Source organism: Plecotus auritus (genome assembly GCF_963455305.1).
Source record: "Plecotus auritus genome assembly, chromosome: 9".
Taxonomy (NCBI): domain Eukaryota; kingdom Metazoa; phylum Chordata; class Mammalia; order Chiroptera; family Vespertilionidae; genus Plecotus; species Plecotus auritus.
In genome coordinates, this window is record NC_137783.1 from 3,394,347 (window position 1) to 3,408,362 (window position 14,016).

The 14,016-nt window shown below is 59.7% G+C and overlaps 1 protein-coding gene across 5 annotated transcripts in view; it reads left to right on the top strand.

The window, feature by feature from the left end:
• Nucleotides 1–14,016, top strand: part of DOCK1 (dedicator of cytokinesis 1) — a 331,039-nt gene that overhangs the window by 299,953 nt on the left and 17,070 nt on the right. For all 5 annotated transcript variants that reach the window (XM_080641474.1, XM_080641473.1, XM_080641477.1 and 2 more), the window contains 8 exons: nucleotides 3,317–3,406; nucleotides 4,603–4,707; nucleotides 7,059–7,200; nucleotides 7,314–7,392; nucleotides 9,201–9,285; nucleotides 10,461–10,547; nucleotides 12,184–12,360; nucleotides 13,243–13,326. In XM_080641474.1, the coding sequence (XP_080497600.1) occupies nucleotides 3,317–3,406; nucleotides 4,603–4,707; nucleotides 7,059–7,200; nucleotides 7,314–7,392; nucleotides 9,201–9,285; nucleotides 10,461–10,547; nucleotides 12,184–12,360; nucleotides 13,243–13,326 (849 nt within the window). The remainder of the gene's footprint in view (nucleotides 1–3,316; nucleotides 3,407–4,602; nucleotides 4,708–7,058; nucleotides 7,201–7,313; nucleotides 7,393–9,200; nucleotides 9,286–10,460; nucleotides 10,548–12,183; nucleotides 12,361–13,242; nucleotides 13,327–14,016) is intronic.

The window sequence follows — 14,016 nt, forward strand, 5'->3', positions numbered from 1 at the left end:
GGTGCCCAGTGTATGCCAGGCGTGGGCTTGGCGGTGCCCAGATATGCCAGGCGTGGGGCTTGGCGGTGCCCAGGGCATGCCAGGCGTGGGCTTGGCGGTGCCCAGGGTATGCTAGGCATGGGGCTTGGCGGTGCCCAGGGTATGCCAGGCATGGGGCTTGGCGGTGCCCAGGGTATGCCAGGCATGGGGCTTGGCGGTGCCCAGGGTATGCCAGGCATGGGGCTTGGCGGTGCCCAGGGTATGCCAGGCGTGGGCTTGGCGGTGCCCAGGGTATGCCAGGCGTGGGCTTGGCGGTGCCCAGGGTATGCCAGGCGTGGGCTTGGCGGTGCCCAGGGTATGCCAGGCGTGGGGCTTGGCGGTGCCCAGGGTATGCCAGGCCTGGGCTTGGCGGTGCCCAGGGTATGCCAGGCATGGGGATTGGCGGTGCCCAGGGTATGCCAGGCGTGGGCTTGGCGGTGCCCAGGGTATGCCAGGCGTGGGGCTTGGCGGTGCCCAGGGTATGCCAGGCCTGGGCTTGGCGGTGCCCAGGGTATGCCAGGCATGGGGATTGGCGGTGCCCAGGGTATGCCAGGTGTGGGCTTGGCGGTGCCCAGGGCATGCCAGGCGTGGAGCTTGGCGGTGCCCAGGGCATGCCAGGCGTGGGGCTTGGCGGTGCCCAGGGTATGCCAGGCGTGGAGCTTGGCGGTGCCCAGGTTATGCCAGGCGTGGAGCTTGGCGGTGCCCAGGGTATGCCAGGCGTGGGGCTTGGCGGTGCCCAGGGTATGCCAGGCGTGGGGCTTGGCGGTGCCCAGGGTATGCCAGGCGTGGGGCTTGGCGGTGCCCAGGGTATGCCAGGCGTGGGGCTTGGCTGTGCCCAGGGTATGCCAGGCCTGGGCTTGGCGGTGCCCAGGGTATGCCAGGCCTGGGCTTGGCGGTGCCCAGGGTATGCCAGGTGTGGGCTTGGCGGTGCCCAGGGCATGCCAGGCGTGGAGCTTGGCGGTGCCCAGGGCATGCCAGGCGTGGGGCTTGGCGGTGCCCAGGGTATGCCAGGCGTGGGCTTGGCGGTGCCCAGGGTATGCCAGGCGTGGGCTTGGCGGTGCCCAGGGTATGCCAGGCGTGGGCTTGGCGGTGCCCAGGGCATGCCAGGCGTGGGCTTGGCGGTGCCCAGTGTATGCCAGGCGTGGGGCTTGGCGGTGCCCAGTGTATGCCAGGCGTGGGGCTTGGCGGTGCCCAGTGTATGCCAGGCGTGGGGCTTGGCGGTGCCCAGGGTATGCCAGGCGTGGGGCTTGGCGGTGCCCAGGGTATGCCAGGCGTGGGCTTGGCGGTGCCCAGGGTATGCCAGGCGTGGGCTTGGCGGTGCCCAGGGTATGCCAGGCGTGGGCTTGGCGGTGCCCAGGGTATGCCAGGCGTGGGCTTGGCGGTGCCCAGGGCATGCCAGGCGTGGAGCTTGGCGGTGCCCAGGGTATGCCAGGCGTGGGGCTTGGCGGTGCCCAGGGTATGCCAGGCGTGGGGCTTGGCGGTGCCCAGGGTATGCCAGGCGTGGGGCTTGGCGGTGCCCAGGGTATGCCAGGCGTGGGGCTTGGCTGTGCCCAGGGTATGCCAGGCCTGGGCTTGGCGGTGCCCAGGGTATGCCAGGCCTGGGCTTGGCGGTGCCCAGGGTATGCCAGGCGTGGGCTTGGCGGTGCCCAGGGTATGCCAGGCGTGGGCTTGGCGGTGCCCAGGGTATGCCAGGCGTGGGCTTGGCGGTGCCCAGGGTATGCCAGGCGTGGGCTTGGCGGTGCCCAGGCTATGCCAGGCGTGGGGCTTGGCGGTGCCCAGGTATGCCAGGCGTGGGGCTTGGTGGCCTGTGTTCCCAGTGGACTGACTTTTCACACTCGTGATCCATGTCACGGGCTGAATGTTTGCATCGCCCCCCCACCCCGATTCATATGCTGCAGCCCCAACCACCAGGGATGGGGTCAGGAGGTCGGGCCTTGGGAGTAACTCTGTCTAGACAGGGCATGACTAGGACGGCCCTGAAGGATCAGAGCTGATCCAGGAGGAAGGGAGCGAGCTCAGGGCCACCGGCCGCCCCGCGAGGAGGCAGCCGTCCGCACGGCAGGAGGAGTCTTCACTGAGAACCGAGTCGCCAGCACCTTGACCTCGGATTCCAGCTCCAGAACCGAGCAAGAAAGTGCGTTGTGGAAGCCGCCATCGTTTCATAGCAGCTCAAACAGCTAGTAACCGTCATCGCGAGCAAGAACTGCGGGGAAAGACCAAGCTGGGCCAGTCTACCCGCTGTGTGCCCTTGGGCAAGTGCCTGACGCGTTCGACCCTCAACTTCCTTATCTGCAAAATGGGCATAAGCAAGAGACCCACCTGGCCAGGGGCGGGACTTACACAAGAGAGTGGACCGAGCGGATGCGGGAAATCACTCACCCCGAGGATCCCTGCTCCGTCTGCGGCAATGGTGGGCGGAGAAGGAGGCGATCGGTGTCTGAGGACACCGGATTTGGGATGGTGGGGGCCTTTCCTGATTCTAAGCCAACAGCCTTCCGTTCTGTTCATGAAAGGCTGCTGAGCCGGCCCGGGGCTCCGCCCTCTGGGGCTTACCGTCTCTGAGGGGTGACAGGGCAGGGCCCACATCCAGCACATCACCAAAAGACTTAAAATAGGGGAGAACAAAGGAGGAGGTGGATGGCAGGCTTCCTGGAAGAGGCAATTCCTCTCTATTTTCCGTGTTCTCCTCAAGTAAACCCCTCTCTTTTATTTTTCCCAAGGAAAATAAGGGAAACCCAGGCCTCTTCTATGTTTCAACAAATTATCCCACAGGCGTCAGCATTTTATCAGCCTTTTAATAAACACATTTTCACAGAAAGGCCCCCTTGTCACGTGATAGCGGGCTTGGCATCCTCCTGCCGCTTGCGCCCGTAAAGCCAGCTTCCTGCAGACCTTAGCTTCGCGCTGACCTGTACCCTGGTCTTTCTGACCATTGAGGCAGAGCGTCTATGAAACGGGGCGATTGGGGGAAAGGAGCAAAATCAGGCTCGTCACAGCCTGTCCTCGCCCTGCAGTCCCCCTCCCTGGCTCCTCGGCTGACCACGCAGGTGGGCTGGTGGCCACGCAGGTCGGCAGGACGGTGGGCAGAGGCCGCAGGGTGCTCAGCGGGTGCCGATCATGGCCAGAGGACACGAACCTCGGGAACTGCTTGTCTTTGCCGACATCCCTCCCGTCGTATTTTGATTTAAGCAAGCTGACTTCCGACGGGTTTCACCGGGAACGGCTGTGGCACTGCTGTACGCTCGGGCCGCACGATTCAGGTTTGGGTTTCTCTCTCCCGCTTCCCTTTTCCTCGCAGATGTGGGAGGAGGCCATCGCCCTGGGCAAGGAGCTGGCCGAACAGTACGAAAACGAGATGTTCGATTACGAGCAGCTCAGCAAACTGCTGGTAGGTCCTTCCTTCTTTTTTTTTTTTTTTAATATATTTTATTGATTTTTTACAGAGAGGAAGAGAGGAAGGGAGAGGGATAGAGAGTTAGAAACATCGATGAGAGAGAAACATCGATCAGCTGCCTCTTGCACGCCCCCTACTGGGGATGTGCCCGCAACCAAGGTACGTGCCCTTGACCGGAATTGAACCTGGGACCCTTGAGTCCGCAGGCCGACGCTCTATCCACTGAGCCACACCGGTTTTGGCAGGTCCTTCCTTCTTTCTACATAAAGGACCCCGGGCCCTCTGAACGTAGTTCCCTGGCATTTCCCTCTCCCTTTCCACGTTGGGGTTCTCCTGTGGCCCCGGGCAGCGTCCCACCCGTGTCCCTCTGTCCGGTGGACAGCCTCCACTTACCTGCCGACTGCTCCTGGCCCTCAGGTACCAAGCTCTCGGGCTTCCATGAGGGTTTACATGCGAACGGTGCTGACCCCGTGCCCACAGGAGCCCCGACCGGGCGGGTGGAGAAAAGCCCAGACCTTTCTCCTCCCACCAAAGCTGTCTGTCCTCCCTCCTGCCTTCTCGAACCACGGCACCCACTGAATGATGTTGTGGTGTTTGTCACTATTTCAGAGCAGAATTCTGCCCTTTTAAATTCTTCTTTAACATGTCCCAGTATCTGACCAACGCCATTTTTGAAATACTAAAGACCAGCCCCGCCGGCATGGTTCAGTGGTTGAGCATCAGCCTATGAACCAGGAGGTCAGGGTTGGATTCCCGGTCAGGGCACAGGCCCGGGTTGCGAGCTCGATCCCCAGTGTGGCAGCCCATCAGTGAGTCCCTCTCATCATGGATGTTTATATCTCTCCCTTCTCCCTTCCTCTCTGAAATAAAAATACATGTATATTTTTTAAAAATACTAAAGACCAGCCGTTTAGTCAAAAGACAAACACCTGTTGTGTGGTTGTTGCGAACAGTGGTCGCAGCAGGTTGCTGAATGTGGGGTTTGGGTCAGATTCCCCCGGGAATGCAGAGGATCAGTGAGAAATGCCGTCAGCCCTCCGCAGGGGTGGTGAGCTCAACTCGGAGGTGGCTTCACGCCCCTCACCCACCCTCCTGGCACTGCCAGGCCCCGAGGAGCCCGCCGGGGGCATCCGGAGCAGACCCCCAAACGCTCCGTTCAAACCCGAAATGCAGTTTCTACTTCCTTTCAGAAAAAGCAAGCTCAGTTTTACGAAAACATCGTCAAGGTGATCAGACCCAAGCCGGACTACTTCGCTGTCGGCTACTACGGACAGGGCTTTCCCACGTTCCTGCGGGTGAGCGTCGCTGTGCTACTCTGGACCCTTTCCCATGCGGAGGGAGGGCGTGGGCCGCGCATCCGAGGGTCAGTGTCCCCCCGGGGCACCCCCCATCGGAGGGACACGTGCACAGTGCGCACTGCAATAATCCCGCGGGGCTGTGGCAATGTATTTGCCCCCTCCCGGGTCCCCTGCCGGGGGCGTCTGACAATGACATCGGCAGGTGTTACAGAAACAGGGTGACTGTGGGGGGACTGAAGGCAGGGCTGGGCGGCCGCCTCGGGAACCGACGTGTTCTTCGGGAATGTATCTCATGTTTGTAACCCGATTCACATTTACGTTCCTCACGAGGAACGCCTGACTTTAGCTGTACACGTCCCCGTGCTTTCATGGGTGAAGGGCCCGCTTCAGAATGCAAAGTAAGTGGCATTTCTAGAAACTGTTACAGTGTCTTTACCGAAAGCTCACCACTTTTTCTGCGAAAGCCTTTACGTGTTTTTATTATGAAGTCTTCCTTCTGCTGTGAAGCCTGGTGAATCCCTGCTCGTTCCATAGACCGTTACACATTAAGTCTCCCCGAGCTTCTGAAGGGCGTGGCTCTCTCTCGCCTTTCCAGATGTCCACGCGCACATTCACATGTCCAACGAAGACTACGCGTTCCTGTGCTTCCTGCGTGACATTTTGTTTTTAGGGAGAGCATTTTCCGTCTGTAACGGGTACTTGACGACAGACCTCAGCACGAAGTGGATAAAATGTTCAATTCTTAAACTGCTCCTCCTTTAATAATTCACAGGAGCAGCGGATAAGTTGCGAATAGGGAAGGAGATAAAGCGCGTGCCAGGAGCTCTCTGTTTATCTTTTGAAAATTCACTCATTAGACCCATTTTAGGGTGACCTGGAGCCGCGCCTCTGGGAGCTACATGCCCTCGGTCCGTCCGCCTGTCTCTCCCCTCCTCCTCTCGGGCATCTGTCCGGGGTCACGGCCGATGGCAGGGCTGCAACTGACGTGGGACCAGCCAGCCTGGAGCCCCTTGCCCAGAACCCCCGGGCTGAACCAGCGAGAGATGCCCACGTGACTGAGGCCCCTTGGCTGGGCGCGGTCTCCTCTGGGTTCACAGCTCTGAGATGGGGCGGGAGGGGTGGGGGGAGGCAGCAGGCCAGGGCCCAATGGTGGCATCACCCTGCCTGCTCCCTGCCACCTTCGTGTGACTGACACTCAGCCGGGAAGGCACCGAGACCTAGTACGTCTTGGAGTCAGGACCTTCCTTACAGATACATTGACAGAGCTGCTGTGTCCCATGCAGGCAGAAGTGGCCCCGACAAGGCAGCCTGTGTAAGGCAGGACGCAGACCTGCTTACACCCTCCAAGGTCACGCAGACCTGCTTATACCCCCCAAGGTCACTCAGACCTGCGTACACCCCCCCCCCAAGATCATGCAGACCTGCATAACACCCCCCAAGGTCACACAGACCTGCTTACACCCCCCAAGATCACGCAGACCTGCTTACACCCCCCCAAGGTCACACAGACCTGCTTACACCCCCCAAGATCACGCAGACCTGCTTACACCCCCCAAGGTCACGCAGACCTGCTTACACCCCCCCAAGGTCACGCAGACCTGCTTACACCCTCCAAGGTCATGCAGACCTGCTTACACCCCCAAGGTCACGCAGACCTGCTTACACCTCCCCCCAAGATCACACAGACCTGCTTACACCCCCCAAGGTCACGCAGACCTGCTTACACCCCCAAGGTCACCAGCATAAACTTGTGTTTCACACATTCACAGCTGTATACCTCTTTGCCCCGCCCCGTGTGTGGCACCGTGACCCACTGGTCCTGGCACGGGGTTTCCCTTTAGCTGAGTCACGCCCCCTGGCGGGTGTGCACCTGGTTTCCATGGTTTTGTAAGCTGGCTGTTCCTGTGAAGCCTGCAGCACGTGCCCTGAGCTCAGTGGCCCGTGCTGGTGCCGAGGACACGGGGTTAATTCACGCGGCCCTTGTTCTGGGCCCTTGCTGAGTAAGACCATGCAATTACACGGTCAGTGCCTTTTCTTCTTCCTTTTTTTTTTTTTTTTAAACACTTTTACTGATGTCGCAGAGGAAGGGAGAGGGGGAGAGAGACAGAAATATCAATGATGAGAATCGTTGATCTGCTGCCTCCTGCACGCCCCCCACTGGGGATGGAGCCTGCAACCTGGGCATGTGCCCTGGCCAGGAATCGAACCGTGACCTCCTGGTTCATAGGTCAACCACTGAGCCACACGGGCTGGGGCAGAGCCTTTTCCTTTAAACGAGACGGGTAGAACCCTCGTGTGTGAACTTGGCCCCCCCACCCCCCTTCCTTAATGAACGTCATCGTTTGCAGGGCAAAGTTTTCATCTACCGGGGGAAAGAGTATGAACGCCGGGAAGACTTTGAGGCTCGGCTCTTAACTCAGTTTCCGAACGCCGAGAAAATGAAGACAACGTCCCCGCCCAGCGAGGAGATTAAAAGCTCCCCCGGCCAATGTATCCTTACACAGCGCCACGCGCGCCCGGGCCAGCGCCAGGCCGGGAGGGGGAGGGCTGAGGTCCTGGGGCTGCCTCCCCGGGAGCGTGATCCTTGACCTCGTCACCCTCAGATATCCAGTGCTTCACGGTGAAACCCAAGCTAGACCTGCCCCCGAGATTCCACAGGCCAGTCTCCGAGCAGATCGTGAGGTAAGCCACCCATGTCCCTGCCTGGACGAGGGCGGGAGGGGCCGTCCGTATAGCTCTCATCGGTCATTTTACTGGGAAAGGCCAGGCTTAGCCTTGGCGAAGGGGAGCAGATCGCTTCCAGCATCAAGAAGGAAGTGGGGTGCAGTGAAGGAAGTCCACTTGACCCATGAACAACGCCTGGGTTAGGGGCACCAGCTCCCAGGGTCCAGAAGCCTTGGTATAACTTCTGACAACCACACAACGTACTTGTCCCTCGGCATCTGGGGGCACTGGCTCCAGGACCCCCTGCTCAGGTCCCCTCCATACAACGGCGACCAGCTGTGGGCAAACTACGGCCCGTGGGCCGGATCCGGCTGTTCTATCCGGTTCTCTTGCTCTCCCCTCCGCTCCTTTACTTTGAATTTATATTAGTTCACACAAACACTCCATCCATGCTTTTGTTCCGGCCCTCCGGTCAAGTTTAAGAACCCATGGTGGCCCTCGAGTCAAAAAGTTTGCCCACCCCTGGTAGCCCAATGCGCACAGTCAGCCCTCCGCATCACGGGCTCCCAGCCGCGGGTGGGAAACAGTCACGTGATTACGGAAAAGCATCCACGTTCAGCAAGCCTGGGCAGGTCACACCCATGTTGCTCGAGGGTCAGCTGTAAAGGAAGTGGAGGAAGACGCCGACACGCAAGGCTGGGAGGGTGCCGGGTTGTTCCCTCCCGGGGGTCAGAGGTCGGCAGGCCAGGGAAACGGCAGGCGGAGGACGGGTCACCTGGTCTGCTTATGACCCACCGGGCAGAGGATCCTGGGAAGTTTGCCGCATGCCTCCCGTGCCTGGGGGTGGCCCCAGTGTTTGCGTTCTGCGAGGCAGGAAGAGGGGGTCCCAGGCTCGCTCCCCATGGAGAACGACACACGGCGATTTGAGTGAGATTTGACGCCTCTCCACTGAGGTGCACCCTGATGTTTCTTGGATGTTAAGAATTTTCTTTCCTATTTGATCCATGTTCTGGTGAAAAAAAAAACAACAAAACAACTGACCTATTTGATGGCTCAGGATCTGCTTACCTTGTAGCCTGAGGTTGGGTGGGCTCACTCTCATATCCTTAACCTCTTGTCAGCAGTAATGATAAATAAACTGCTGATTGACCAACGGTCGCATCCACAAGGCATGCGTTTTAAGCTGTGCGACATTTTCTCCTCCGAGACAAAGAGCGAAACGTAGTATACACTCAGCTATTTCCCTCCGGTGTGGGGACCCCACCTGCGTTTCAGTGCAGGGGTCCCCCCCCACCCCTGTTGAGGGGGGCACGGGGTCCCGTCCACGCCACCCTTGGTGGTTGCAGATCTGCCGTGTGTGGATCTGAAACGACCAGTAAAGCATGGAAGACCTGTTTAAAAATAATAAAGATGTAGTTTTTTATTTTCAAAATAATGAAGTATTAAGTGAAATCATTGTAAGGAGCTCGTTGTTGAAAGCGTAAGCTACACGGACCCATCGTGGATTGAAAGCTTTACGGAACAAGCACACGCGTGGAGGCGGGCTTTCCCTCTCCTTCGAGTCACCTTCGCCGCCTGGCGTCTCTGTCACTCTGCATCTGGTCTCCCTGAGGGTTTGGGGGACGGGGAGGAGGCAGCTGCAGCTCATTTTTCCACCTGCCAACGTCCGCGTCGAAGCTGTGGGGAGAGACAGGCTCGGCGAGCGCCTCGGGTCAAGGTCAGGGATATTTTAGGGAATAGGTGACCTGTTGGGAGGCAAGGCCCTGCCTCGCAAAGGAAATCAACTGCTTTGGGGGTTAAATGCCTAATGATTTCTCTCTCTGCAGTTTTTACAGGGTGAACGAGGTCCAGCGATTTGAATATTCTCGGCCGATCCGCAAGGGAGAGAAAAACCCAGACAATGAATTTGCGGTAAACACACACACACACACACACACACACACACTCTCTCTCTCTCTCTCTCTCTCTCTCTCTCTCTCTCTCTCTCTCTAGCTCATTCCACCCCAACCAAATGGCCTGTGGGCCAGTATGGCCTCGGAGGCCCTGCTGTGCAGACACCCTAGCCCAGTGGTCGGCAAACGGCGGCTCGCGAGCCACCTACGGCTCTTTGGCCCCTTGAGTGTGGCTCTTCCACAAAAGACCACGGCCTGGGCGAGTCTATTTTGAAGAAGTGGCGTTAGAAGAAGTTTAAGTTTAAAAAATTTGTCTCTCACAAGAAATGTCCATCGTTGTACTGTTGATGTTTGGCTCTGTTGACTAACGAGTTTGCCGACCACAGCCCTAGCCTAGCCCCCCTCACATGTAGTGAGACGGTGGTGTCTCACAGACCACGTCCCAGGTCCCCAGGAGGCTGTGACAGGTGATGGCGCCGTGAGTTCACAGCACACACGTGCCTCCTCCTGGGCGTGTCCGAGTCGCCTCCATCCGGACCCGGGTCCCGGCGGAGGTGCCCCCGTGTCCCTGTGTCTGTATCAGGGTCACTGTACACAGACTCAGCCGCTCCGTGAGCACCCGCCCCAGGTGAGGGAGGTGACAGCGCAGGAGGTGGGGTGAAGGAGTTACATTTATTGGCTTGAAACTATTTCCTCCCATATGTACGGCAGCCTGTTACAAAAGATGTAGATTACGGAGTGGTGTTTTTATGGAAACTATACACACTTTTTAATGCTTGGTAAATGCGTAAGTGACCGTGTCTGAGTAGTGGGTGATTGTTCTCCCTTCTGTTTCCGTATCTTTATTTTAGAATGTAAACATGCGCTGGTGGTGTGGAAATATTAAAGCTTAAAGCACTGGTTTTGTTGTTGTGTGAGAGGTCACCGGAATGAAGGCCCGTTGTCCTCAATGCACGTGCCTTTGAGTTTCCCTTTCATGACGGCTCAGTAAGGCTCGGGCCTCACTCACGGCAGCCTTTCCAGAAACCTGTTTGCTCCGAGGGAACCCCCCCACCCCCCACATTTTCCCGAGCGTCCTCTCTCCCAGGGGGACCCCGTCCTGGGGGGCTGGCCTTGCGAGGGCCGGAAGTCCCGTTGGGGCAGAAGCCGCCGAGCTGCTGACCCCGCTCACACGGACGTGTGTTCCCTCCACAGAACATGTGGATCGAGAGGACCATCTACACGACCGCGTACAAGTTGCCTGGGATTCTCAGGTGGTTTGAGGTCAAGTCCGTTTTCATGGTAAGGACACGCCCGGGAGGAATGTCGTGGCCCTCGCTCATGCTTCCCCACGCGTGCCGTGTGGTCACTGCCCAGTGCACATGCCGCCCCCCAGATCAGACAGACTGAACCCGACATCACACTCCCCCTCTTCCCCCCACCCCATGCTCCCCGGAGCCCCGGTCTCTTCGTCCTCAAACATCCTAGTGAGATGTGAGCACAGCCGGTCGAGCTTATGGGAAACGGGGACTGAGCTTCATGCCTCCCACAAGGTGGTGAGCCAGCCCTCCCCGGGGTGGCCACAGCCCCTTCGCTTAGCTGAATGGAGAGTTTAGGACCAGGTCCATTTGCATAGGGTTTTTCCCAGCTCCTTCCTGATGGCTTCATCGTCATTTGCATGACAAACACCTTGATTAATAGCACTTGCTCATTTCAAGCCAAGATAGCTGGGTACTCCTCCCTGGCACTTAAAAAAAATTTAAAAAAAAAACGTTCTTTTATTAATTTCAGAGAGAGGAAGAGAGAGGGAGAGAAAGAGAAATATCAGTGATGAGAGAGCATCGTGCATCAGCTGCCTCCTGCACACCCCCTACTGGGGATGGAGCATGTGCCCGGACCGGGAATCGAACCAGTGCATGGAATGATGCTCAACCACTGAGCCACACTAGCCGAGCGCCTCCCCAGCGCTTTTTAAAGAAATAAAGACTTGCATCTCATTAGCTAAACCCTGCTTTGCCCGCGGAGAGCCGTGGTGTTGTTTCCTTAGGGACTAGTCAGCCATAGGCTCCCCTTGAATGCATGGCAGCGGCGATGGCCTGCATACACGGTCTGGTTGAAAGATGTCCGTTTTGTAGTGTCTCCTGCCTGCCGTCCCCTGGCAGGGTCTTAGCCAGAGGGCGTTGGCTACCACTTAGTGTACAGTGAATCCCCTTGAAAATCCAGATCTGGTTCTAAAACACCTGGGAAACTCTCTTCCCAGCTGCGTTTCCCTCTAGTCGTTCATCCTTACCAGTCTGAGGCCCAGGCCACCCCAGAGCGTGCCCTGCTCACCCCATCCCCGCCCCACCCCAGGTGACCCTCCTGATCCGAAGCCCCGGGCTCCGTGCCTGTCCCCACCCTGGGCCCTCTCACCTTCTGCGCTGGGAGCGCCCTCCGTGGGCCCACGGCACCCCGGCAGGCCCTGAGGGGCGGCTCAGGAGATAACGTGGCAGCACGCAAGCCTCGCGGGCACCACTGCGTGAGACGGGGCAGACGAGGGGCCCTTCCTTCGCCAGGCGCTCAGCCTCTGAATGAGCTTCTGCCCAGGAGCCCTAGGTCGTCGGGGTTCCATCGTCGGGGAGCTGCCCAGATGCCCCAGGAAGCAGCTTAGCCTCGGGGGCGAGGGGGAGGCGGCCTGGCACTGTTCCTTTGGGGTTGGCACGTGGGGACCACACGTGTGGACACACGATGAGACTGAAATGCCTGGTCCGGGGAATCGGGGACTGCGCCCCAAAAAGCCGCTGGGTAGAAAGGACCACGGGAGGAGGAAGCCTGTCCTCGCTCGGAAATGCTGCTCCCTGGCGAGGTCCCGGGAGCCCGAGCGGCGGCTGGGCCGGCGATGGGCGTGGGAGCAGCCGGCCCGACGCCTGTATGGTCCCCGCCCCCCACGCCCCCGCAGGTGGAGATCAGCCCCCTGGAGAACGCCATCGAGACCATGCAGCTGACCAACGACAAGCTGGACGGCATGGTGCAGCAGCACCTGGAGGACCCCAGCCTGCCCATCAACCCCCTCTCCATGCTGCTCAACGGCATCGTGGACCCGGCCGTCATGGGCGGCTTCGCAAACTACGAAAAGGCAGGTGGCCCGCCACCTCTCCACAGCCCTGCCCAGGGACGTCCCAGCCTGGTCTCTGAGCGGTGCAGCAGCGATGAGCCAGGCCAGGCCAGGGGACCCAGCAGCCCCTGCAGGCTGGAGACGGTCCAGGGCCCACACGGCCAGGCCCGGGCTGGGCACAGTCCCCCAGGTTGGCTCTAAGAGTGACCCCTGTGGCTTTCATGAGCCCTGGAGTGGCTGAGGCCACGAGATCGAGTCTGTCAGGGCCAGCTCCGTCGAGAGGGCCAGTTGGCCCCGGGAAGCATCGAGATGGGAGTGGGCAGCATTGACGGACCGCCGTGCGGTCTGGCCCCGGCGTTGGCACCACAGCCACCCCTGTCCTTGTAAGCCCAGTCGGCAGCGTGGCCCTGGCCATTCATTCCTCCCCGCCTGCAGCTGCTCTGATACAAGAGCAGAGCTGACCCCTGGTCCAGACAAGCAAAAGCAGAGGCCGAGGGTCACTGGCCCAGCGGGCCCCGCCAGACCTGGGCAGGGCTCAGGGTGGGGGTGACGGGCCTGTAAGCCTCTGAGGAGCTGCCACCCAGCAGACTGAGCCACTCACCTGAGTCCCCCGGTCAGCTGTGGCTTTGCTGGGCTCCCAGGCCTGGGGTGCCACCCCGAATGCCCCTCCTGGCTGCCCGTTCACTTCATGGATTGACTGGACTGGACTCTGTGCCCTGGGTTCTGGGGGAGGGGGGGTTGGCCTGGGGGGTCGGGGGGTGGTCCAGCCAGGGGAGTGTGCTCCCTGGTGGCAGGAGTGTGAGTCTGTTTGACCCACAGCTCTGTCCCCAGGGCCTGGCGCACAGTAGGTGTGCAGAGCTCATGTTGGGTGCTGGGGGTACTGAGTGGCTCCTGCCCCTCCAGGCCTTCTTCACGGAGCGGTACCTGCAGGAGCACCCGGAGGCGCACGAGAAGATCGAGAAGCTCAAGGACCTGATCGCGTGGCAGGTGAGTGTGGGAACGCAGCCTCGCGGGGAGCAAGCGGTGGGGGTGGGGGGGTCATCCTATCTGGGTTTCCCAACTACAATGCGGCTCATTGCTTTGCTTTTCTGCTGGTGCTCCTGAGACCCCCGAGTCTTTCCTCCGAGGGGCGTGTCCTAAAAGGGCAGGTGACTGCCGAGGGTGTCTGTGTCCATGGATACTGCCTGTTCAACATCTGAGCATCTTGGAGCCTTGGCGAGCCGGGCGGTGCAGGGGCGTGAGGACGGTTCTCCTGGGAGCTCTGCCCACCTGCTCTGCCCACTTTGGGCAGCTCACTTCCTGTGGCTGTTTTCTCTCATGGGCGGCGAGCAGGGTGCTGGCTGGTTGGTGTAACCCATAGCCGGCTGGGGGCAGAGCTCGGGTGGGGGGATGTCAGGGAGCCCAGGTCTCCTTGCGCCTGGCCAGGTGCGGCACCCCTGGCTGCCTTGCTAAGCGAGGCTCCCAGGACGACGGTGGGTCCCTGACACGGTCGGCTCCTCCTGAGGAGACACCTCTGGGGACTCCATCGTCAGCCCATTAGCTAGTGTGGCCTCTTAGGGTGGAGGGGGCTAAGCTTAGCTTTCAAGCCAAGTTACCCGTACTCATGTTATAGTTCACTGTGGTGAAATTTACAGAGCACACGATTTACCCCTCTAACCATTTTAAGTGCACAGTTCA